The sequence below is a fragment of the Megalops cyprinoides genome, chromosome 15 (genome assembly GCF_013368585.1).
Source record: "Megalops cyprinoides isolate fMegCyp1 chromosome 15, fMegCyp1.pri, whole genome shotgun sequence".
Classification (NCBI taxonomy): Eukaryota; Metazoa; Chordata; class Actinopteri; order Elopiformes; family Megalopidae; genus Megalops; species Megalops cyprinoides.
The window spans coordinates 20,595,185-20,621,958 of record NC_050597.1 but is presented as its reverse complement, the minus strand read 5'-3'; the positions used below and the strand labels follow the sequence as shown (position 1 = coordinate 20,621,958).

General features: G+C 47.5%; 1 protein-coding gene across 2 annotated transcripts; it reads right to left on the bottom strand.

The window, feature by feature from the left end:
* Positions 1-321: 321 nt before the first annotated feature.
* On the bottom strand, positions 322-26,774 carry smoc2 (SPARC related modular calcium binding 2). 2 transcript variants are annotated; one of them, XM_036546681.1, is made up of 13 exons: positions 26,016-26,774; positions 19,077-19,239; positions 16,461-16,567; positions 15,814-15,913; positions 13,522-13,566; positions 11,375-11,458; positions 10,517-10,591; positions 8,043-8,229; positions 6,436-6,518; positions 1,984-2,083; positions 1,240-1,487; positions 779-816; positions 322-414 (listed from the first exon to the last, which is right to left on the bottom strand). In XM_036546681.1, exons 1-13 carry the CDS (start codon positions 26,088-26,090, stop codon positions 391-393), a joined length of 1,329 nt encoding a protein of 442 aa, XP_036402574.1. In that variant the 5' UTR covers positions 26,091-26,774; the 3' UTR covers positions 322-390. The 2 variants fall into 2 exon arrangements, with proteins under 2 accessions (XP_036402574.1, XP_036402576.1); XM_036546683.1 differs by having other exon boundaries at positions 11,375-11,425.

The following is a 26,774-nucleotide window of genomic DNA, read 5'->3' as shown; positions in this document are numbered from 1 at the left end:
GGCTAAGATCAATACATACAAGGCGGTCCTATGTTATTGCTTCACACATTATCCAAACTATCCATACATCTGCTGTAAAATACCAAAATAAAAAAACAAGAACTGTAACACAAAATTTAACACAAATACATGAAAACTTGTACAACTCAGAAAAAAAGTATTCCTTTTAGACATGAAGGACACATACATTGTATGTGTTAAATTATTTTTAAGACATAAAAAAGCTAACTATGTCATTCACAGATTCAGCAGTCTGTTTAAATACCTCATCTCTACAAAGTGAATTTACATCTTAAAGTACAAAGTGCAAATACTATGGTTTCCATCGCTGTTTGGTGAGCGCAGAATCTCAGGGACACAGGAGACCCTGTTGTCTCCAGCCAGGCCCACTTAACCTTGTTTCTTTGAAGCATTCTGAAAACAGAATAAAATTAATTAATAAATAAATGTGGAGGATCCTGGGTGGTACATGGAACATGGAATAATTAGCATGCTTAGCAGAAACCCCTAACTTTTATTTTTATTTATTATTATTTAAATTTTTATTTCCATTTATCAATCCAGGTATTTGCACACAGAATTGAACCTGCAACCCTTTGTTAACAAGCACAGCTCCTTCACTGCTTCAACATGTCATACATATGTCACATGACATTTGCTACATTATATAATCATGGTCATCCCCTCTTGTTCTATTTTAGGCAAGCAACAACATCACCTTACATTTTTTGGAAGCAGTCAAGCATTAGCATGAGTTAGGTAATATGCTGTGTCTCACCTGTTTACTGGAAGTTGTGCCTTCACCTGTTTTAGCCCCTAGAAAAATCATGAAAGTTTTATTGTAAATTGCATGTAATCCACTGACTGCCTGACTGGTTTTATTCATGCAGTTTAACCCCCCCCCCCCCCCTCCCCCACTGCCTTGGCTTCAGATAGTGTACAGAGTCTCATCAAATTTATCTGAAGTAAAATATGCAGCAAATAATTATTCTATAGTATATGTTGTTTTAATCTGCAAAATTGCACCATGTATTTTCTTAGCAGATGCATTCATGCAGTGCAGCCTACATAGCATGAATTTCACACACTATCAGTTTGCACGGCTTGATTGTCACCAATGTGATTGCCAAAGGGTATGATAGTTGTAGCCCACATTGGGACTTGGACCTGCATGCTCCTGGTTGTAAAACTGGTTCTCTAACCATCTCAGTTAGGACGTGCCTGTGAGCAGTGTCTCACCCTCCTCCTTGGTGACGCCCAGACAGCCCATCAGCTCCTGCAGGGACAGGGCCTTGTCGTTGCTGATGTCGCAGTACTCTACGAACTTCTTCACGCACTTCTTGGGCTTGGACTTCTTACGCAGGAGGCGCTTGAAGGGCTTGATCTCCTTCTTGCCGATGTCTCCGCTGGAGTTCTTATCCAGCTGGCTGAAGTACCAGTGCACCACCCTCTCCTCCAGCGTGTGGCTGGGGTCCGGCTCCAGCATCCTGTCGTCCAATCAAGAGTCAATCCATCAACCAATCAACCAATGAATGAATGAATCAATCACTCAATCTCAACTTCAGCCATTTCATTGAAAAGACATTTGGTTTCACTTTACATTACGATACCCTAATATCTCTGTGTTGCACTGTACCTACAGTATATATACTAATAGATACAGAGTACTTACAAGTATTAAACCTGTTTTGGGCGATAGTTACTACATAGGTACAGTGTAAATACACAGGTAAATCAAATTAATGTAAAGTGGCACAAAAATTTGAATGAACCAAATAAAGTAAAAATTAATCAGCCTGCCTGGAGTTCAGAGAAGGAAATGAATTGTTGGTAACATTCCTTCAGTTGAGATCTCGTCAAGACATCACTGTGCTGTTATCCAGTTGGCATGACATCAAAGTACAGGAGGAAACTGTGTGAATGTCGCAGCTGCACTGACAGCTTGACTTCTGACCTCTCTCCATCTACAAACATACACCTTACCTAGACGCAGATGCAGGGTCGGTGACAGCGTGCACCATATCTGTTGATAGCGCATCCAAAACACTTGTCAGAAACTCTGTCTTCTTGGCCCCGGGACACCCTAAAAAGTGAGAGAGGTGGGTGGGGGGAGAGACAGGAAACTGTCCTTCAGGAGGAATTTAAAACCATGTGTGCTCACATAAACAAGCTATATCTGCGTCGTTAGAACATTTCTTCACTTTCATTCAGCATCACGGCAGCGGTTTTCACAACGGCCGTGATAGGTGGTCCTATAAACCTGGAGGAGGGAGATAAAATAACAGGTGCTGTATGGTTTTAAAACAAGCTGAATGTAAAGATGGTGAGCGGGCGATAAAAACAAAATGAGAGTCGGTCTCTGTCTCGATGCGTTTTACTCCCTGCCATAAAGACACTGACCTCCCCCATCCTGGGGGGGGGAGGGGGGAAGAGGACACCTGCCAATCACCTATGGGGCTTTGTGGAACAATTTCCACTTTAGTGCTGTTGGCCGTTTGGGGTGGGTCTGGGGAGCAGACCAAGATAGCAGTGAGGGGTGGAGAATGGGGGTGGGGGGGGGGGGGTGGGGGGGGGGGGGGGGCTCTGAGAGACCCTCCCACATAATTGTGCATCAGTGGAATCAAGACCAAAGGAGCATTGTGGTTTTGGATACCCATCAAGCAATTCACTTTCCCTGCATTGCTTCAACGTAAAAAAAAACATACAGTCATGTTCATGTAAGTGTAATGTAAGTCATGTACAATCAAAACTCAATGGACTGGATAACAACAGTGAACCGAAACTGGTGATTAGAGGTTCGAAACTTTGCCCAAAACTGTGAGTAAACACAACACATTGAAATGATGCAGGTATTCTATAAATGAGTGTAAAATGAGTGTAGAATGCATCTGCACATCAGTACAAATAGCTTCAATAATCATAACAATGCTGTAGGTCGTATACATCTACGTTAACTTTGAAGATTGGGTTTTGCTCCAAGAGCTGGAGGTTTCACAGTCCCAGAGAGTGGTGGATTCCTCCAGGTTTTTCTTTCTCACAGCCAGCCGACCCCTGCCTGCGGACCAGAATTCTCCAGTGTTTTTACGGCCCGGCCCCGGGGCCGAGATTCTCCAGCCGTTGAGATAATAGCATGGTATCGCCTCTGCAGCCTCCTCAAACAGGTGGTGACCAGCGCTGAGGTAAACACTGGCCTCCCTCGTCTCACCTCGTTTCAGCTGTGGAGCAACAGCAAAAAAAAAAAAAAAAAAAACAAGGCCCCGGCTTTATCGCCGATCCGAGGCTCGGCCCCACATGTTTTTACTGTTACCTCAGCTCTGCACAGCTCTTCCTGCACCCCTCGTTTCCATCTCAGCGGGTTCTCGTCGGCCCAGACCCAATAAAATATCTGACCCACCTGTTGATGGCGGAGCTCATACCCGGCAGCGCTTTTTTTTTTCTTTTTTAAATGGTCTAGACGCTCGGAGGACCACACCTTCCCAGCAAAAAAAAAAGGTCCTTATTTTTAAATGCCTAACGTTGTCAGGTGGGCTCTGGCTGTGAAACTAACGCAGTATATTTTTCACCTGCTGTTGCTTAGACGTGCTCTATCCCTGGAATGGTTCAACGACTCCATCACATCAGTGTAAAAGGGGTTATAGCAGTGGCCAAAATTTCACAACAAGCTTTCGTCCCTCTAATAATGTATAACCTATTGGCAGAGCTTTGTGTCGCTTTTTTGAAACTATTTAGTCAGTGTGGGGGCATTGGCTAAATGTCTCATTTTTTGTTCCAGAGGGTATGGTGTCAATGTTTCTGCGGTCACCTCATGGCTGCTGCTTGACTCAGACATAAGCTGATTCCTTATGTAATTAATGTCTGAGGTTGACATCAGCAGCATTAAATAAAGCAAGCACAGATCGGCATATTGTTGTTAGTGTCCTTAAAGAACAGAGATCACCAAATGGCATTTCTTAGGAAAACAGATTGAATTTACATTTCAGCGCCAGACTGTGTTACTTTCTCACCTCAAGGCAAGAGCTTTGTCTGTTATTAACGAACCCCTTTCACCCCCCCCCCCCCCCCCCCCCCCCACGGTCCCTTTCCGTGACTGGACTGTTACATTACCTGCGTGTGTTGACGCTCTTGGCCTGTCCGAGCGAGCTGTGCTGGATCTAGGGGCTGTATGCGGGGAGTGTTATTTCACAAGCACAGGGGACCAGCTCCTGTCAACGCTCCCAAATCCCTGCCCCTATGGCACCTTCCCTGCCTTCTTCCTCACCTCTTGCAGCAAAACCCCAGCCAAATATCCCCGACAACCCCACCTCCACCCCCCCGGTTGAGCGCACGATACTCCCTTTTTCACACTTTTCCCATAAAGCTCTCAACGCCCGTCCCTCAGCTGCAAACACACGCTCTGGGGTGTGAGACGTTTATTATTATCACAGTGCTCTGCACTGGCGGAGTTTACAAGGACTGTGATGTGACGTGTCATCAAATGCAAAAATGAAAAATTCCATGCGTGTGTATTTACGAGTATATGCCTGTGTGTGTGTACTTGTGTCTCTGCATATGTATGTACCTATGTGTGTATGTAAATGCATATCTGTGGTTATGTGTTTGTACCTGTTTCTCTGTGCATATATGTCTCTATATGTGTGTACATGCATATCTGTGTGTGTGTGTATGTGTGTGTGTATGTGCAGGAGGATACCGCTTGCCCACTCAGGACAACTCATATAACTATAGTACGAATAAGGCTACAATACTGGGCATTGCTGTCTGAGACAATGTGCTCTACAGCAGTTCCCGTAAAGCATCTGTGTGAATGTACAGCCAGTGCCTGATCAGCAGGTTATGAGCTGAGCACTGCAGAATCTGGGAAGGGATGAGCCCTGAAGATGCCTTGGCCAACCGCACTGGATTCTAATCAATAAGCCACTTTTGTTTTTCCACCTTTAATAAATGATCCTGGGTTTGCTGGATTTCCTGAGGCATTCTCTCTCTTCAGACTGGCTGCTTTAGCACGCTCGGACTCTCGCCACCCTCACCTCTGTAAACACAGCCCGAGTTGTTAACGACGTTTTTTTCTTCTCCCCCAGCGCAGGCTGTGATGAAATAATATATTACCGAAATGCTCAACAGCGCCTTTATGCATCTGTCGCATAGTATTACTCAGCCTTACTCTTTCTTTTTTTCTTCCCCCGAAACACAGCGCGAGTTTCTCATGAGGATTTAAATCCAGTATTCACTCTCTGTCTCCCAGTCTAACCAACCCCACCCCCCACTCCTTGTAATAAATCACAGCCTCCAATCTGGACCTGTTCTGAACCCACCTGCGAGCGCGGGCCTAAACGAGGTGCCAGTTACATAAACCCCAGACGGGACAGGGAACAGTGGCCCCTCTGTTCATTAGCACCGCTCGCGTCTGCCGCGTTATTAACATGTTTACTGACCATAAAATACGACAGCGGGCGAGCAAACACCTCATGACTCAGAACTCCAGATCTGCTCCCCCCCGCCCAATCATCTATCGCTCTCCACCCCTCCCTCTCTCCCTCCCTCTCTCCCTCCCTCTCTCTCTGTAAGTGCTCCATGTGTTTTTTTGTTTGCCTGTTAGCTTGTTTGTGTTTTTGTGTGTTTCTTCATGGGCGTTTTTCTGCTTGTGTTCGGTTTTTTGTGCTTTAGCGTGTTTCTTCATGTGTTTTTTTCTTGTTTGTCTGTTTGCTTGTTTGTGTTTTCGAGTGTTTCCCCCCAGGCGGAGTGTGAATAAGAAGGAAAATCTCTGAGCTGTTTTTGATTGGAGATCAGCATCAATCCTCTCGCTGAAATCCAGCTTATTAACTGGGCTCGGGAGACCTGGCACTTTCACCTCATTGTCGCAGTCTATCTGCCCAAATCCATTGGAAAGTTCTCTGGCAAATGCATGCGTGCATGTGCGCACGTGCACACATACACACACACACACACACACATTTCTCTGTGGTGATAAGCTACAGGCACTCCTGTTAGCAAAGTCAAAGACCCCCTTCCAAAATAAACAGGGTGAAAAGGGCAATACACAAATCCCGACTCATCCATCCTTCCCTGTCAATTCCTGCTATCTGCTCCGTTATCTCCATCCAGTGCTATCTGCCTCTGTCACCTCCCCCCATTCCTGGCTATCAGCACCCGTCACCCCCTCCAAATTCCCTGCTGTCTGTCTGTCACCTCCCTTTGCAGTGAACAGGAAATACATGAGCTTTTTGGAGAGCGGGATCCATCTCTGTTAGCAGAGAGCAAGTCCTGTTCCAGTGCTAATGATGTAAACAATAGCATGCATGACCGCAAAGGACCCCAAACGTCACTGTTTGCTCGGGGTGCATCCCCACGCCTGGGCGGGTGCCCCCTCACCTCTGTATTTAGGAAGGAGCGCCGCACTTGATCCCTCAGTCACATACACAGTTGATTGATACACACCTTGAAGATGTCTGCTCCTGTAATGGTCCTTTGGTTTGGTAGGGTGGGCTCTTGCATTTCCGTCACATTTTGGCTGTTCATATCTGCAATAGGCACGACATTCACATGATGTAAATAAATGAAGTAAATAAATAAATCCACAACATTGGTTTGCATGCTATTCAAAGATCTTGTTCTAGTAGCAGGCTTGTGGCTCAGGGGTAGGTTAAGCCATCCTATGGCAACCAAAATTCTGCTGTTTTGTGCAAAGTTTGGATTCTGCACAGTCTGCAAGTGGGTCAAAGCTTTGCCCCAAATCTGTATGCGGTGTAGATCTATCATGTGCGCGTGCATTTGGGGCGAGAGCTTTCCCCCAATGTAATTGCTCTGATGTCTGCTCATACTGCAGAAATGCCGAGAAACCACCTGATCCAGGGGAGAAACCCAGGGACCCCCGCTTGGCCGTCCTGGAGGGAGACAGAGGAACCGCTCCCCGGGGAGGCCGCGGGACACAGGGGCGCTTTCATAGCCCTGCCCGGAGGACCCCGGAGTCGCGGTCGCCGCCGCCCGACCTCTCTGAGTAGGACCCCAAGGGAGCACAAGAGAGAGGGGCGAAAAATCTGCGTCTGTGCGTGCGCTAATGCGCCGTCTGGCGGGCTGCCTGCGGCCTCATTAATCCGATACCCCCCTCTGCATTCACCACCCCCCCTCATTAAAACTGCACCCGCACGCACACCAGCCCCCCTCTGCCAGTTTCGCTGATCCCTGCCTGGCACACACACTCTTATAAGATCGCCTACATCCACCACTCACTTACTTCCAATGCGGGCGCCTATATAAGCTCTGTCTCTGTAGAGAAGAAAAACTGTGTGTCATAGACTAGGGAAGCTGTTTACCACAGGTTTGCTGTGTACCTGTTGCCAGGGACAGCTGCATATCTGCAGAAAAGGCAATCTGTACCTGTAGATAAGGTGAGCTGTGTACCTGGGAATCGGATCAGCCTGCGGAATTACACTCTGAGGTTTCTCTCTTTCTATCATCCCCGCTCTGTGTGTCTTGCCATTGCATAGCTGCTAAAGAAAGTGTTCCCTTTTAAGGGAACAATGATCCAGACACCACGTATGGGATGTATATGTATATTATGTATATGTATATGTATATGTATAATAAAATGTATTTTTAAAGAGGTGATTAAAAACTGTGATTGTCTGGGTGGTACTTCCTTCATTGAAAATAAGTAATCTTGCTTGATGTTGCAAAGAACCTTGGGAAAAATACTGCCCAGAGTTCAGTTCCTATTCAATCAACCTTGAAACATCCAGACTAGCAGTAAATCTGAATAAACATAGCTGGATAAAAAGCAGTCCTCCTTCTTTCCCTGCCCTGTAACAGTCTCAGCCACAGCTGTCCAGATATGTGTATGGGATGCTAATTGTTTTAACTTAATTTTATATCACGGTATTATAACAACCCAATGTCAGCCCTGGGCCACTCAGCAGACACCTTTATTTTGGATGGTTTTGGGGACTGAGTCTCTGAAGGCTTGGTGTGAGGCACCATGCAGTGGGGTGAGTGAAGAGCTTTTCAGCCACTGTGGGTATTTAACGGAACCCTGGAGCCCTGCTCACCGGGTGGAGGTGCCTGGGATGGGGCGTCCGGTGTCCACCAGCACACACCAGCAGTACCCGGTAGAGGGGTGGCACTGCACGGGCTTGTAGAGACCGCCGTGGGCACAGTCGGGTACGAACACCGCCTCGTTCTTGTGCTGCCGCGCCTCCTCCTGAGCTGACTGCTGCTCCTGGTCACATGACGAGGCTAGAGAGGGAAGGGTACAGTTCAGGAAGGGACACAGGGTGAAGGGAGAGGATGGGAGGGTCAGGTGGGGGTGGAGACACAAGAACACTACAGTTCAGATTAGAATCAAGGACAATGGCCCTCATTATTGGCAGGTGATGTACTGTACTGTTCAGTACTGTAATGTATATCCGACCTCAAACAAACATCGGCACTCAAGCCTATCCAAAGTAGAGAGATTTATTAGTACAGAAGATTTTGGTTCCCCCTCCTTCAAGTCATGCATTCTGACCTCATTAAACAGGACTATGTTTTTATTTCACTAGGCCAGAGGCTACTTTCTGGTGCCTTGTCTAAGCCCTGTCTCTCTACTATTACAAACAGCCACCAAAGAAGAAGAAGAAGAAAAAGAAGAAGAGGTGGACTGTTTAGAGACTGCTCTCGCAGACTTCTTTATCAGTCCCCCTGGGAATGTTTATCGACATTAAGGAGCTAATGTCTATGCGGACCTCTGTGTGCCAAAGTTAAATAAATATTTGGACACTGGACCGGGCTCTGTGTGCGCGAGAGACCGGCAGTCAGCCCAACCGCTGCTGCTGCTGCTGCTGGCCCAGCACTATCTAACCGTGACCGAGCAGCTCAGCAGTGGTGCCTGACCGCAGCGCGGATACACCGAAGCGCTGACCTCTCTCTGACCTTTCCAGGCCTGCTCAGGGGCAGGGCAGCCTGTTGCTGTCAGAGCACAGGCACAGAGCTGCTGACCTAAACCCAACGACCCCCCTGAGCCATCCAAATTATTCTCCAGGTCATCACCGTGACATAACGTGCATCACTAATATGCTCAGCAAACACCCTACTATGCTAACATGTTCTGTAAACTGTTTGCATTGATGGAGTTTTAACAAGCTCCGCTGAAGTGAAAAAACACCATGCTCAAGCACTCCCCACTATCCACCACCTACCCTGACTATACAACCCACAACCCCCTGGTGCAGGCTGTTCTGGAGAGCTTCAGGGAACAAAGCTCCAGCCGTGCCAATGCAGAACACCAGTATCAAAAGCCAGCCTCCGTTCCCATGGGGCTTTGTGGTTTTCGTCACCTTCCCCCTCCTTATTCCTTGAATCCCCCCGGGTTCAGGAGCACACAAGAGATTAAGAGTATCCATTTGCCTTTGTTTATTTTCGTTACAAAGTGCTACCCACATAAAAAGTTAAAAAATGGAACCAACTCCTTCCTCACCCCCCTTTTCTCTCTCTTGGAGAGCAAGATTCTTTTGTGAGGCACATTTTTAATTTAAAAAAAAAATCATCCCCATATCCAAAGAGCATGTGGGTAATCAAAACCATCGATGTTCACATTTGCAGTGTTTTTATTGGTCATAAATCAAGGTGACTTCACAACGGAGCGATTCACACACAGACACACACACACTCACACATACAAGTGTGCACACACACCGTGTACCCGCAAGAGAACTCACACACAAACACACACACGCAGGCGCACACACACACACACACACACATACATGCGTGCACACACACACAGAGTAAGCAAAAACAGCATGGTCTCAGACAATACGTGCCAATTTTTTCCAAATGAAAGTAAATAAGGACCCCATTGATCACGAGGAGTGAGATCAGAGTTTGACAGAAGTGGATAAAGCCACATGTTATTTGAGGATGATGCGTGTGCTGATAATTAGAGGCACACGACATGGTAAAACCACGGCAAAGGATACATCTCATAGTCTAAAGCCATCTCCGCTGCACTGCAGCCCAGAAGAATGCAGTGAAGAACAGTGGCCCTGTGTCTGAGACATGGCAGCTCACCAGTCTATCACTGTAATGCTCTGTAATGCTGAGATCTCAGGGGACAGGCCATGGAGATCTTTTTTCCCCATGGTTCACAGAAGGGTTTTTTTTAGCTTCACTTATTTACTGATGAAAGCTGGGAAAACTGGAACTGGAGCCAAAGATTCAGACTATTTTAATATTGCTTCAGCAGTCAAGAATTTCACAGAAACATGATTTGATCTATTTAAATACCATTTACCTCTCTGAGTGCTCATGTATGTATATTTGTGTATTCACACATTCAGAGATTTGTGATCCATGAGAGTGACACGGAATGTGTGTTAGATGTGTGTGTGTGTGTGTTTGTGAGACAATATATCTGAGACTGTTTCTGTGTGTGTGTGTGTGCGTGTGTGTGTGTGCGAGACAGAATATGGATGACACTGTTTCTGTGTGTGTGTGTGTGTGTGTGTGTGTGTGCATGCCCAGGCTGATATGACAAGAACCATACCTTGTGTTCTTGTTCTGTTGGTTTGACGGCTTCGGACCTGTTCAGTCCAGAGGGTGGGGTACTGAGAGATGATGTCTAGAGGGGAGACATGTAAATCCACACATTCTGTTTTTCTTTGTCTTTTTTGAAGGAAAAATCACATTTTGCTGATGCTTCCCACAGGTAATGTTTGGGAGAAAGAGCGGTAATGAACTGTACTGTCCTGGTTTACATCAACTGTCTCTACCAAACAGGTAATGCAGTTACAATTCCCTTGAGCAGTTATATGTCATAGATATACCTGAAGTACTCAGCAGCGCTGTAAACAACCAAAAAAGCAACAGCACAGCTGCATGACAACAGCAAAACAAGACCATCCTCAACATCCGGTGTCAATGGAATGGTAATTACATGGTAATTACGCACAGATAAAGGCTATTTCAAGATTTGCTGAAGAAGCTTATTTTTTAGCTTGTTGTGGCCAAGATTGCTCTTGGAAATGTGGCCTCCCATGACAAATTCTGGCAATAAAATTAACAGGGATCGACGGGTGGGGGGGTTGAGGGTGCAGCTGTGGCCTTTGGGATTTAATTAGAGACCACTGACTCATTACTGAAACATTGGCATTACACTGGGGCAAAGACGTCCCACGCAAAAGCTCTTGTGAAGCGTAAAAAAGTTTATGCGTGACAGGAAGGATGACAAAACAAATGCAGACATAAAGAATTGATGATGATTTACTGGGGGGGGGGTGTAAAAAGAGAGAAAATGTATGGTGTATAATGTTTCTTTTATGTGCTTTTCTCAATAAAAAGTTGATGATGATAATGATGATGATGACAGTGATGGTGGTGGTGTTGAAAATAATAAGGTTCTCACCTTCCTCGTCCGTTGAGGGCGGAGGCTCCATGATTGTTACTGTTGATTCATCTGCATTCAGAATGGAAAAGATTTGCAAGGAGACTACAATTATGAGAGTAAGCTAGCCTTGTCAACAGTGGTCTTTAGTCATTGATTTGCACATGGCCCGGCCAAAGGGGATAGGGGTGTAGGTACACAGGAAAAACCACAGAGTGAGGGAAGAGAAAATTAACAGAGAGGTCAGAGAGAGTGGAAGAGAGGGAGAAAGAGAGAATGGAATAAGATAAAGGATGAAGATGTGTTTAATGCATGAGTAAATAAGTATGTTTGTAGATGTGTATGCGTGTGGGAGCGTGTATATGTGTGTCTGTGTGTGTGTGTGTGTGTGTGTGTGTGTGGGTGGGTGTAGGTGTACGTGTGTGTGCATGTGTTTGTGTGGGTGTGGGTGTGTGTGTGTGCATGCATACGTGTGTGTATCAGTGTGTCTTCCCATGCATGTGTGTGGTTGTGTGTGTGTGTGTGTGTGTGTGTGTGTGTCTCCGTATGTGTGTGTGTGTGCATTATGTGTTTGGAAACAGTGGTTGCAATCTGAAAATATTAAAACAAAAATGTTAGCAACACCATTTCATCTTTGGTTATTTTTCAGGCATGTATTGCCAGGGGGGTAACTGGTCCAGATTCCATGTGGCAGCAAGTGAGCGCCATGTTCTGTGGGAGAGAGACATTCAGCATTGCTCAGGACATTGGCCGGGCAGAAACCAACCGGAAACGCAAAACAAAGGGGAGAGAGGAGGGAAGGCAAGAGAATTCTCAGCTCTGCTGTCCTCTCAGGCTGCTGTGTAGGGAAGAGACAAAGCACTGGGTTCCATGGAAAAGCGTGCCAAGCCGGAATGAACAGAGCAAAGCCACCACACACATGCTTGAGAAGAAACGATTAAATCGAGGAGGTTTCAGGCTGGTGCTGTTTGTTTTCTGGGGAGAAATTGGGAAAGATGTCAGGGTGGTTAAAGTAAACCCCCCCCAGCCGCAGTTGGTTAACCTCACGGAGGTCGCGACCTGCTCACTCAACACGGAGGAGGGCAGCTCCAGTCCTGGGGGGAACTTGGTGGTTTTGGGTTTTCATACCAGCTCAGGACGGGATTGCTTCAACGGAGCAGAAGGTTGAGTAACGTGGGGAGCTTTTCCCCTCATCTCAGGCACACATGAAATCAAAACTTTTGGATCTGCCACACCAATCAGAAAACACAAACCTATTGCAAAAGAGTGGTTTATGGTTTGGAGCTATGATATTTACCAAATTAACTGTAAAACAAGAACTGAACAGGCACTGTATATACACTTTCAATTATTTACATACCAAATGTCTTACACAGTGTCCATTTATACTGCAGGATATCTTACTGAAGCAGTGAGCTAAATTTGACTTAAATACTTTACGCAAGAGCACAAGGGCAGCACCGCACTTCGAAATGAATCCTTCAACCTTTGGGTTATGATCCCAGCTCTCTAACCTCTATGCTATGCTGCTGCTGCCTGTTGGCAGCTGGGTTAGACTGAGTGTAGGCCACAAAGACCCGCTAATACAAAGTGTTCAGAAGGAAACAGAGAGAGAGAGAGAGACAGAGAAAGACTGAGTAGCAACAGAGGCTACACATTGGAATACGCTGCTGCTACCAGAGCAGGTGGGATCTGTTGGAATAAGCCTCCTGATTGTGAAGAAAAGGACTCAAAGAACTGAAGAACAGGTTAGAAGCCTCAAAACAGTGAGAGCAAGGTTGTGAATCTCTCCCTCTCTCTCTGCCCCTCAGCATCGTCGCTGCAAAAGACACAGGCTGTAATTTGAATCTCTCACCAAAAGCGGTTCCCTGCGCAGCGCGACGGGCGGCACATGTGAAAACACTGAGGGCAGAGGCGCTATGAAAACCACCCTTTTTCTTGGCCCTGCTACCACTGCTGCACACACCATTGCCTTCAGGCAGCTCCTTCGTTCAATGGACACGATATTACAAGGAACAAGCTATGACAGGTGACAGGAGCACACACGCATCCATGCAGAGCCACGCTCACTTTCTCTATCACTCACGGCCACGCAGCGAAATGCCTCTGAATGTAAAGCAGGAACGAATTTGGCAGAGAAGAAAAACGGTTTCCCGTAAAATATTTACCTGATTTTCCCGGGTCTTTGGGATTGACCTTTTCATGTTTTGACCCTGAAAAAAACAAATGGAGGGGGGGAGTGTCTCTTAGGTTTTTGCTTCAGCTCTGAACTTTAGTCACCCCTGCCCTGGGAAAGAAATGTTATTGTTATGAAATGCGGTCCTGTTGGCAGGTTACTTCATATTCTAAATCCTTCAGTATTTCATCCATTTTGGCTCCTCCTCCCTCTCAGAAATCCCTGGAGAAACAGGGAGTTTATAAATGGAGGATTTGCATGACAGCCAGTGGAAAAGCAGGCCAGCGGTAATCACACTAGAATGCAGCTCCGCCGACATCATCCGATTGTTATCTGACATACCCACGTCAAAATTTGACAAAGTATTTATTTCACTGACAACAGGCCTTTCCAAGGGTAACATACACAACACTCATTTGAAACAACTGAAACAATTCAGGTAAGGCACCTTGCTCAAGGGCACATCCGCAGTGCCACATTTAGGAAGTGAACCTGCAATCCCCTTCAAGTCTAGTCCAAGTGTGTATGCAACACTGTTAATGTTGTTCAAAGCTTGAAGGTTGAAAACCCTGTAGTGAACAGATGAACTGGTCATCTGCTTAAGAAAGAGTGCTCCTACAATTATAGATATGTGGCAAAAGTTGACCTCATGGCTTTGTCTGAGTCGCAGATTTAAGCAACTGTCCATGGACTGGACTTCCTCAGCTGAGAGCTTCACACAGTGAAACTTGAGGTGCCGGCATGTGGATTTGGTTGTCCAGTTGTGTAACAGATGCTGTCATACAGCGAACCTCCTACCACATACATCATTGTGCAATTATACATCTGGGTTTTTACTAGAGCAATTCAGGATAAGTATCATGCGTGCATCTGTATGGGCTCACTGGGGGGATTCAAACCCACAGCCTTCTGATCTGTACTGAGACAAAAATCTATGGTTTAATATGCTGTGTATCATGTGTCAGACCGTTAAAGTCCGCTGTTGAAAATCAACTGCCTGAAGTCATTCAACCTGTGACAACCCAGAATTCAGGCTTGCAAAAATCTGACCCTGTCCATTTTACAAAAATTGCACAGTCCCTATACAAATACTATACAACACCTTTTGTATGTCCAAGAAATCAAAGTCATTCAAGAGGAGGCAGAAAATATTCCTTAACAGAGAAATGACAACATCATCTGTAATTCCTCCTCAGAGCTTTGGATGGCATTCTGTTCTGGATTTTGCTCTGTATTGGGACACACAGACTGTAGGTGTTCAATACACAAATATAAAATTCCAAAGTATTTTTGGCCCAAGTTCTCCCCTAAGTCCACTGTCCAAACCACACACTGCCTTATTGCTCATTCAATCTTTTCAAAGTGCGGAGCAGCGACAGCATCGTGGGATTGGTTCGGAACACTCCATTCCAGGGGGGAGAGTCCAGATGAGTTCAAATACTTTCACATGGTTTAAACTGCACTGATTTCCCCTGTGCACTCCTACAAAACCATCTCAACCCCATCAGAGGAGCACAAATACCAGAAACCACACACAAACTCAAAAAGACACACAGACACACAACTGCACAAACACACACACACACACACACACACACACACACACACACACGCACACATATGTATGCAAATGCACACACACACGCAGACACACACACAAACACACAGGTACACACAAACACACACACACACACACACACACATACACACACAACACACAAATACACACACAAGCAAACAAAACCATTTCAGTCCCAACAATCAGAAAAAAGCAGGAAAAAAATGCCCAAAAACAGAGCAAGCAGCTAAATTGAATGCAGAAGTGGGATTCTATGATAATTATGAGCCATGTGGTGCTTAAAGCATCTCTCCTGGGCACATGGGGGTGGGGGGTCTCTGTGGGAGACACACAGACACACGCACGTACAGGCCTCGTGATCACACAGAAATGTGCACACCAAATCATGCAGTCATGCAGTCTCATGAACACACGTGCACGCACACTGGCACACACACGTGCACTCCTCAGTTAAAATAATAATCCTCACAACCAGCACAGCATGGTTCCACTGTACATAAATCTATTGTCTGTCATGTGATCACAGAGATGCCTAAATAAGAGTAGTAGCCATTCCAGGCCGATTTAAATTAAATAGAACGTTGCCCATATGGGCTAACTGAAAAGCTATACAGTTCATCTGCAACTAGAATGCAATCCTATGTCCAACCACAACAGGAGAACACAGTACCATTTTGCACAACAAGCCCTCACAGTCTCACCTACCTTGGCATCTTGGTTTCTTATTGGCCACAGCTGATCCACTGATGGGGCGCCCGTTGGGGGTGACACACCAACAGTAACCTGTGTAGCTGTGGCACTGCACCTGTAAGTGACACACATGGATTGGTCACAAAGCAGGACTTCACCTTTAAGAATGTATTCTGACTGTATGGACTTGTTTGCATGCTTTGCTTTGTACTTGTAGTCACTGGCTTCCAAGTGGGAGCTCTGCACCCTAGCTTGAAGGGTCCACCATATTGAAGTCAGCCCACACCTTGAATTAATGGACTAGGAGATTAGGTTATTAGGTCTATTTTTGAAAATGCTGGAAAAATACAACATGCCCAGCCAATCTGGGCATAGAAGAGGACCTCTGGTATGATCTGTGGTCTGAATTTGAATTTCACTTCAAAATAAACACTTCAACCCCTGAGTTTGAGCGACATTAGCTGAAACACCCCCAGAAGGAGACCCATCACTTCTGCCCGTGCTTCTTCTGACCATGTGAATGCACTGAAAGGCTGTGTAAGGTGAACGCATGTTTAGCTGCCAGGTTTGTTTCGTACCCCTCCTCCATAAGAGGGGTGGAAAATTTACTGCACTCTGACGGGATGTTAAATTGGGGTATCCGGTCTTTCTGTCTCTCTCACCTCGCTGTAAGTGCCGTCCGGATTGCAGACAGGAACAAACACCTGTGGGAAGAGCTTCTTGGCCTGCTGCTCAGTGTACTTCTTCTCTGCCACACACCTGGACGTGTCTGAAAAAGAGACATCAACATTGCAAAAATGATCAGATCTGCAGGAAAAGCAAAGCTGTTTGCTTTGATTTATACCCCGCAGTATTTTATAAAGAGAGAGAAAGGAAACGAGAGAGGGAGAGGGAAAGGGAGAGAGAAAGAGGGGGGTATTATTCAAGTTATTTCGGAAGTGGTGGATACTCTGCTGGCTGGGAAGAGACCCAACATCCCGATCCTATTAAAGCCGCTGTTTGGTAACCAGCCCCACACCAGTCCAGCATGCTGGCTGGTAAAAGCATTAAGAGACCGGGGCAGCTCGCGGAGTCTGGGCACAGGGTTCGAGGGAGCAGTGGAAAAGGGCTGATGCACAGGAAAAAACAGCCGTCCACTCTCCATCTCTCTCACTCCCCCCAACCGATCTTTCTGTTTCTCTTTCTTCCCCATCAATTCATTCTTTCTCGCTCTCTCTTTCTTTGGCTTTTTTTTTCTCTCTCTCTCTCCTTCTTTTCCTATTCTTCTTTCTTTTCCGCTTTCTCTTCTCCACTGCATTCTCTCTCCTGTAAGACAGCCCCATTGGCCCATGTGTCTTCTGTCTCTGCCACTGTTGTTGGACTTTCCTCTTTTTGTCTTCACCCCCCCTCTTTCACCCTTTTTCCTTCTTCCTTCGTCCTCACATCTCTCAGTTGTTAAAACAGTCAGAAGCATGCGTTCTGGGGATCATTGTGATTTTGAGGGAAGGCCAGAAGAGAGGAAGATGAGCACTGGGCAGATGTCAGCGGTAGCCTCACCACCTGCACAGTGACACTCTTGACTGAACTTGGTAGAAGCTGATGGAGGATGATGGCGCGCTGGCTGACACGGAAGGTCGCAGAAAAGGCCTCTGACTAACGAGGTGATTCAACCTCACGTGATCTTTTAGGGAGCTGTTTTATTTCAGACTGGTCTTCCTCTGTCATGGGCGTGGCCATTTCTCGGGCGGGTGGGGTGATGGTGGGGGGGCGTTGCTGGTGTGGGACGGGACAGGACTCGGGGAGCAGGGGACGTGGAGTCTATAGTTAGCCTCTGTGGAAAATCCCAACCGTCGTCCTCCATCCGGGGGCTCCAACCAACTGGCTGGAAAAACTGACAGGACAGTTGAATCATCTGCTCCCACTGATAGAAAACAAATGTGGTGCCAGTCTTTGCCATGCGTCTCTCGCCGCCGCGAACGCTGGCCGCCGCACAAGCCCTCTCTGTGCTCTCTGGAGGATCATGGCCCTCTCCGGTTTATTTCTGGTCTTGACGAACCGCAAAGAGTCTGTTTTTTGTTTTTTTCCCCTTGTTTTTTTGTTTCCAGGAAGAAGCGAGGGACTCTGACTCCGATATTGACGCTCACAATGAGACTTTCATAGATCTGCTCTCTTTCTGCCTCCTAGCTGGAAACCGCCATTCTGCGACGCATCCAGATGTCCAGATCGGCCCGGGGTTGCCATGGCACTCTGAGCAGGCATGAAATCTGCGAGTTCCCCCCCATGCGAAGGGTCTGTCTGGCCCCCTCCCTCTCTGTGATCTCACATTCATGGCAGGAAGAATGAGGCTTTGTGCGCGATGCTGTGGCGGTGATGTGGTGACGCGTCGTGGGATTCGAAAGGCTCCTCCTGACCCGAGGGGCCTCGAGGAAGAGGTCTTCCAGCATTACCCTGACCCCGGCGGGTACCGTGCCCTCCTTCCTCACTCTCAGGGGGGAATAATTCAGTACTGTGCACCCTCACCCCCCCCAAAAAAAAGCTCTCTCTTAAAAGCCCCGTCCCATCACAACCAGGCATGGTCTTCGTCTACAGGCTGTTCCTCTGTGTGTTTTCAGTAACAACCCCTCTGCTACGGCAGGCTGATAGCAGCGAGCTTGTAACTAATGAGGACCGAGCTGTAGCACTGCAGTGAAATAGCGGCTCCGCTATCAGCGGGAAGACAGAGGAGCGTGTATTTCTTCAGCGTAAGAGTGATGAACTTTGGCGCACTGAGGTTGTGCTGGATTCTGACTCAAAGGGTGAGCTATGAATTTCACTCTCCAGTAGGGCTGCTCAACGCGAGGCAATTTTTTTTATCCCACAAGCACAATAAACATGTGCATGCAAAAGCAAAAGCTCCCTCACAAAGCATCATTCATTCCCGCTTCACTCCGCAATCCGCCTCCCCTGTCTGCCTCCTACGACGATATGCATTTCATGGGGAATTCAGGGAACATTAACAAAACAAAGTGTTCCTTCCTTAATAACACTGGACAAAATATAACGCTGTTCTTCTCAGGCTGTGTCAGTGGAGCTGTATTCAGTGCTTATGAGGGGTATAGTATGTAAGGCATAAGGTGCTCTTTAGCGTAGCCGAGAGGAGAAACTCCATTTTTAGCTGCCTGTGGGGCAGCCGCCCTCTTCAGTCGCACTCATGTGTGAAACATTAATTACCCCTCAATGAATTTAACCCAGAGTTACAGCTTTGACTGGCGGCGCATCTGGACCCCTGAGGGTCAGTGAAGCGCGACTGGTGACCTGACCTTTGCAGGGTCCTCGGATGACCTCCAGCTGGGGGTCGCGGCACTTGGCGCGGAGAAACTCGCACCGTGACATGAAGGTCCGCCCGTCCGAGGCGCACAGGGGCTTCCGCGGGACGCCGCTGCACTCCATGTTGCACTCCCTGTCCTGGTCCACACGCAGGAACTGCGCAGGAGAGAGGGGGACAGAGGGAGAGAGAGGGAGCAGCAGTGAGAGAGAAGGAGATAGAGGGAGAGGAGAGGAGAGGAGAGAGATTAATCGCGAGTCAGTTTGTTGAACTCTGAATGGAAGCATGTGACACTCTCAGGAGCTGGCTGCACCACTTCCCTCTGTGATTAGTAAAATAAATGCAATAAACAACCACAACCACACATACAGGGTGTAATTGGGATTATTATAAATTCATTAAGCATTTATAAGGAGGCTCTATGTTTAAAGCAGACCGCAAGGCCATGAATGGGATATCTTGGCACTGACAAATCTGTGTCAAAGTTCACTTTTTGACATGATCAGACAAGAAGTAACCCAGGGAAAGGTTAGACATATGAAGCATGTGTAAATCATCCTTGTAACAGTCATGGACCTTTCCTCATACCTCCAACAAAACACTTTTCTTAGAGCTCATTTTCAGTCACAAATACATGCACGCACACACACACATACACACACAAACATATACACATATAGACACACCCACACACACGCGCACACACACACACACACACACACACACACACACACACACACACACACACGCACACTCCTGCTGTGTCTTGTCAGGCGGGGCCCGCGTGATGCTCTCTCTGCCCCCTTTGTTAGGTCGCCGTGCCAACACCTGTGCAGGTATTCGCCGCGCCTTCTCCATGGCGCTCTCCCCGGGATGTTTGAGTTGGGATGAAAAGGGGAAACAAGGAGGTGGACTCCCGTCTGAACACCGCGGATCACCTGTGTCAATGCGGCTATTGTGTCTGCCTGCAAAATAACCCTCCCTAACCGCTTGCTCCACAAAGAGCCTGCAGCCGGCGCGGATACACACTGACGAATGAATAGCAGCTGAAAAACAGAGCTCAATAAACTGGGGGAGTCTGTTTCGTGTCATTATAAAGACGTGTTTTCCTTGCATTCAAATCTTCCATGCACTCAAAAACAACTCTGTAAGACAGCTGTGAGGGTTCAAGAGCAGGCGTGAAAGCGAACAGCCCCTGAGCCCAGCTGTGCGAAATCACTCAGGTGCATCGCCATGTAGAATTTATTAATAAGAGGTACAGATTCAAGTGGACCTTTTTTTTCCTAAACACCGCAGAACTTTATAAGCAGGCAACACGCAGGCATGCACGCCCACACACCCACGCACACAGCTTTCCTTGAGGTTACCTGTGGCGCATAAATCACTGTTCTGAAATATCGAGTTACCAAGCGTGTCTCTGAGAGCGTGCGGGCGTGTCGCCCGATCGGCAGCCGGGAGTGCGGCTAATTTGTTCCCCCTGACATTTTACGAACTGAAACACAGCCAATCTCAGTGCAGGTTACGGCGAGAGGGAGCGGCTCACCCCCCCTCGCACCTGGATAGCGGCTGCGGGATCGAGGCTGCACCCCCCGGCCATGACGGACAGCCCCCTCTCTGTCATCCCCCATCGTAAATCATCCGGGAGAAAGGAGCCGGTTGTAACACATCAGAAGAGGAGCCGCGAGGGGGAAGCACATCAAATGAATGAGCTGCCTTTTTTTTTTTTTTTACAAGTTACCTTTCCTCAATGACACTGATATGTTGTCATTCACAACACTTCTACAAGAAAACCTTCGCACGTGCTTAGAGCTTCGGGTGTCTAATTTATGCATCGCAACCTCACAGCATTTCCTCTCCTCCTTTCTCTCTGTCCTCTGACTAACTTTCTCCTAAAACTATGTTCAAATATTAATCAAATGGCTAAAATGTTGTTAGTCTGCATTAGTGTGTTTGGGGGTCTGCAGTGCTCACCACTCTACTGTTGGTTATAACTGACAGTCGCACACAGATTCGGGTCACCGAACCCCCCCCAACACCACCAAAGTCTACACCCCCCCGCCTCCTTCAGCCATGACCTCCCTGCACTCATCTCTCTTTCTTTCACAGCTCTTGGCAAATAAAGAGCAGGGGCATTAAAGAGCTGTCAGAAACGTCTCCCACAGAGGTCACTCTAAACTAGGCCAGGATCAGCTCTGATAATGATCAGCGTGTCCATTCGTCCGGTCAAACTGGCCCACCTCAGACCCACCAAGCCCCCCCCCCCTCCTGAGGAAAAGCACCTGTGGAGAAAATAGTAAAACAGGGAGAAAAGAAAGAGAGAAGGAGAGAGAAACACATTGTTTGTACTTCAAAAAAGAGCAACAAAGAGAAAAAGTTAAAGAGAATAAAAAAATCTGGGGCAAAAAAAAACTAACTCCATTAAGTGCTCTGTAATGGTTCCTTGGTTGAGCTTGTGAGGCATGAGGTTCAATCTGCCAGTGTGATTGAAAATAAACAAAGGACATGCACGGGTGAATCGGGTTCCCTGGCTCGAGACCTGTCCCACGCCACTCCACCGCCAGTGCCATTTTGATTAGCACCAGCTTGTGGCTCAAGGCGTTGTCACTTCTGCTGTAATGGACGCTTACTCAAGAGCGACGGATGGGGCGGCCGGCAAAGCAGTGACATCTCGCTTTAGAGCAGACACTTTCTCAAGGCCAGGTGGTGAATTAAGCACCCCCGCATGCCTCCGGACTGACTTAGGAGCTGCCCTAAGGAAGGGCAGGGATGGACCAGAGAAAGGACCACTTGTTGTGGCCTGAGTCCCTCTTCTCATCCTGCCTCTCCAGCCGGCTGCGTTTCGCATCAAGCCAGAGAAAGCAATAACAATATCGAGCTTAACATGAACAAAAAAAAGAAAAACTTTGACTGATTTTTTTTACGACCCACCAGCATACAAACCAAATCCTATTACCCTCAACACCCCCCTGCCACACACACACACACACACACACAGAGCCACACACACCCGCGGCCCCCCCCCCCCGCCACCCCCCAACACGCAGTTCTCTGGCTCTCCAGCATTGTGGAAGTGAATGGCCCGCTCTGAAGGCGAGGCTCCAACAGAGAGCATATTGTGGGGCGATGAGGAACCGTCGGGGCGGGTCGGCCCCTCTCCCGCGGCCCCTGAGAGGCCCCTCACACCACGGCCTGAAGGGTCAATGGGGGCCCCAGCTGAGCGCTGTTGCAAACGTGTTAAAGCGTCTCTGCGGGAGTTTCCTGCGCGGACGCTGGGATTCTCTGGGATTCATTAGTCTCCAGCATGGTGGAAAAGGAAGAAAGTGACAGGTTTTAACCAGGCTATTAACTCAATCAAAGGGAAAAGCGCTTCATTGCTGTGAAAGGGCGCTGGTAGTCATGTGAAAAAAAGAAGGGTGTTTTTCCCTCTTCTGCAGGTGCAGGTTTTTAAGTGTGAGAGCAGGCGGCAGAGGCCTTGTGCTCCACTAAAGCTTTTTATTGTGTCGGGGGGGAAGAGTTATTCAGTTGTTGTATTCCCTTTCTTTTCTTTTTTAAACATAATTTCAGACCACAGAAGCCCTCCCCAGCCACTCTCCTTGTGAGGAAAAAAAAAACATCTGAAACAACGCTTGCTCTTTAGCTGCCTTCTACACACTATACATCCACACATTTTGTCTGACTGAATTACACAAATGAGAGGAAGAATATTTCATACATGGAAGTGTACATTTTCTCCCTGGGAATGTTAACTAGCAGAACAGATGGTTAGAGCCATATTTTCTTTCTCTCACAAACACACGCATGCACGCACAAAGACACACAGGCAAACACACGTGAATACATAAACATGTAAGTGCGTACACACACGTGCAGGAATAAATATACTCTCACCCTCACACACAAACACGCACATACACACAAATATACACATGCAAGCATGCACATACACACACAACACGGTTACATTCCACAGTCCTGGATGGTGGGGTGGATATCTCAGCCTGCTACTTTACAGAGATCATGATGAAGAAAGAAAACCATCTCCTGACACTTTCTCAATACTTTTGACATTCAGTAGAAATCCGAAATCCAAAAGCAGTGCCTGTGGGCACTCCCAGGTTTGTTGGATAAAGAAGGTTTTTGGGCAGAAGGCAAGTCCCTCCTTTTCTCCTTTTACTGCCAGTCCATCAGGCCCACACATTCCAACCACTGTTCAATAACTCAGCCTCAGGTTCAAGAGGAATGGAGGCATCTCCACACAGAGGGGTGATTACAAATGTATTGCTACACAGACTGGCAGACAGACAGACGGCCATACACTGAATTCAACTAGAAAGACAAAGAAACCAACTGCTATATGGAGAGATACTGTGGTCATTAGTTTGTGCATGTATGTGTGTATATATGCGCATGCATGAATACATGTGAGTATGTATGTGTGTGCATCTGTATGTACCATGTGCATGTATGTGCAAGTTTGTGTGTGCATGTGTGTGAGTATGACTCTGTGTGTGTGTGTGTGTGAGTGTGTGTGTGTGTGTGTGTGAGTATGACTGTGTGTACGTATATTTGTGTGTGTGTGTGTGTACGTGTGTTTGTGTATGTATGTGCGTGTTTGTGTATGTGTGTGTGTGTGTGTGTGTGTGTGTGTGTGTAAGTGTGTGTGTGAGACAGGGTGTGTGCACAATGCTGCTCTTCCTCCCACATTCCAGAACCCCCTCTACAGGCATGGCATGCGGCTCTGCCCCCTGACCCCCAGGTTAACAACCCATGGCCATTTGTTTCCATTTGGATATTAAGGCATTTTAACTCTGCCAATAAATAAAGCCGGCGGGGGCGGCGGCTGTCACACCAGACACTAAATCACGGAGCCAAGGCTCTGACACCGCGCATTCCACAACGACTCCGTCCTCCGCTCCACCGCTTTCCCGCTTCTCTCTCGCCCGTCCGGCCCCTCTCCCAGCTGCACTGGTGTCTCACGTACGCAGACTGCCGTGCGGCAGACACTGGGCGAGGCTTCAGGTGACCCTGCCTCACGGCTGTGCTGTACGGATGGGCGTACCTGCCCCCTGTCTGGGGTTCTGCTGTGGCCACTGCTGCAGTCAGCCCTTGGATTCCAGCAGCCGTGGCGTCATCAGCGTTTCTTGGACGCGGCCCACGGCTGCATAGTTGGACGTCGGGGCACTGGTGCAGGCGGGGGCCAGGAGAAAAACCACACAGGCCCAGCTAACAATGCCATCATCACCTTCTTGACAAGCCAGGAGACAGCCGCTCCTGCGGACCCTGCCAGCCAGTCAGGCCAGGCTTAGACAATCCATCAGACCCGATTCAGTGCACCCAGGGAATCTGGAGGAGCACCCAGATATCCCACCAGACGGGACCAGAGAGAGAGAGAGACATCTGACTGGATCGGAGGCGGTGACCCAGGACGACACGTCCAAGCAGATGTAATGACCCAGGGCAATGCACTGGACCAGATGCAGCGCTGCCGGAGGTCTCGTCAAAGCAAAGAGGCAGTGCACTCAGAGAGGGGAGTTTGAGTACTTTCCTCCGAGGACGATACATCACAAATCCCGAACTGACTCATCTGCGCTGTTTCAAAGCTGGGATTCGAACCTGCATTCCCATCACTTGAAGCCTACATCCATCAGCCTTGTCACTGCACCTTGCCACCAGCTAACCCCTCCCTCCCTCTTCCTGCCCCCGCTGCTCCCGCTCTCCCTCTGCAGACACCCCCCTTTCAACACAGGGGCCCCGGGTGTAAAACTGCATCAGATCAGACAGTTGTGGAATAGCCTGGAACAGCTGTTAGTGGAGGTGCCCACCACACACACACACAGATGCCCCCCCCCCCCCCCCCCCCCCCCCACCCCAACCCACCTCCCCACAATGGATTCTGGGACCACCTCTCAGCCACAGAAAATTAATGTTTTCACCTGCATCTGAACAGGATAACATGGATATAACGTTTCAGCAACATTGTGATTCCACGTCTGGATTAGAGACTGCTCACGTTGATCGCACATGTTCGCCTTACATGCTTCTCACACCCTTAGTTATCGTGTTCCTTCCTTTGCAATGGGCTGCTGGATAATTGTGCTTTCCATTTTAAAAGGTTATCCCTCCAAAGTATGTAAAATGTTTGATTAAATATTTCAACCAAAATAAAAAAATAATAGTTACATTATCATTTTGTGTGTGTGTATTAAATGGGTATTGGTAATGTGGAAGAAAAAGTTTAACGTAAAGTCTAAATCTGTTACCTGCAAATTAGGTCGATTACCGTTTTGGTGTTATGCAATCACCCCAGGCAAAACAAGCGCCCTAATGATAATAATAATAATAATAATAATAATAATAATAATAAGACTACGGTGTTCCGCCGTGGAACGGGTCGGTTTTCAGTGGTGGAACCGCAGCTCAGAAAGCTCTCAACTTGAAAGAATCTCGTTCGGGCAAACATTCTGGAAGTCGGAATGCTTACACCAGCTCTCTGGAAGTTTAATCAAACCTCATACTTTCCATTTTCCTTGTTGGTGGACAATATCCGAGTTTCTGAAAATGCACCATGTGATCCCTTATAAAGCTATCATTGCAATGCAAAAACATTGTAACAGACAAAAGCCATACAAACTGCCCAAACAGCATGGTGGGAATATTTGTGTAAAATCTCTCTTCGTTACTGTGTAATCGGGCTCACAAATGCTTCATTTCGATTCAAAATGGTTTCAGAAGAAGAAGAAGAAGAAGAAGAAGAAGAACAATACTACTACTTCTATTGATAAACATTATATAACTGTAATAAACTGCACCTCTATCTGAAATGGCAATGTGTACTGAGTCAAACCCGTGTATTGATGTATAATCGTAAGAAAGTCAGTATAAAGCCTAAGAGACCCCACGAGGCGGTGGGGACCAGACGTGCGTGCGCCCTCACCGTGAGTGCAGAGAACTTCTGTGCGTGTCCAGCGCAGAGGAGGCAGAACAGGACCAGCAGCGGGGACACACGCATCTTCACTGCGGTTCACACTGCAAGCCGCCGCAAAATCCACGTGAATTCCACCACGATCTCCTGCTCTGTGTCGCTTCCCAGACGCCGTTTGCACCCGTCCCACTTATACTGGCTGCAAGCTCCGCACTGTGTGGCTTACCTTTTCACTCTCCTTGTAACAATTACCGTTTAGTATTTACTACTAAGCACTAGGATGCAGTCTACTGTCTACCACCTTCTTCAAAGAGACCTCTGACTTCAGCGTTTCAAATGTACTTCTCCCTCGCTGTTCTAGCTCTGTGCTAGTGAAATTCACTTGTGACTTTGGCTTTCCTGACCTTTTCCACTCCAACTGAATGTTCACAGTCTCTCTCTCCCTTTCTCTCTTCGTTTTCTTCCTTTTCTCCACACCCCCTCCTTCTCCTCGTATTTGTCGGACCAGATCTCTTATCGGATGCAGGCAGTGCCTCGCCGGTAGGTAGGTAGGTAAGTTTTGAAGGAATCTCCCAGCTGCTGGTAGCTAACACAAACACTGTGGATATTCCTTTCTTTCCCCCTTTTTTTATAACGAGAACTTTTTTTCCCTTTTAACCACCACAGGTAATCCTCCTCTGTGTTGTTCTCTGATCTGTCGTGAGATTTTTTTTGTCGTCCGTGAGATGAAGAAAGCCAGGACAGAACAGAGTGGGCGAGTGCGTGCGTATG

What these genes read in the sequence shown, in the direction of transcription:
- smoc2 (XM_036546681.1), bottom strand. Translation starts at nt 26,090, where the DNA reads ATGCGTGTGTCCCCGCTGCTGGTCCTGTTCTGCCTCCTCTGCGCTGGA. An exon ending in CATCCGAGGACCCTGCAAAG is followed by an intron (nt 16,568 to 19,076) that starts GTCAGGTCACCA and finishes TCTCTTTTTCAG; the next exon opens with ACACGTCCAGGTGTGTGGCA. An exon ending in ATCCCAGGCACCTCCACCCG is followed by an intron (nt 6,519 to 8,042) that starts GTGAGCAGGGCT and finishes TGCCTATTGCAG; the next exon opens with ATATGAACAGCCAAAATGTG.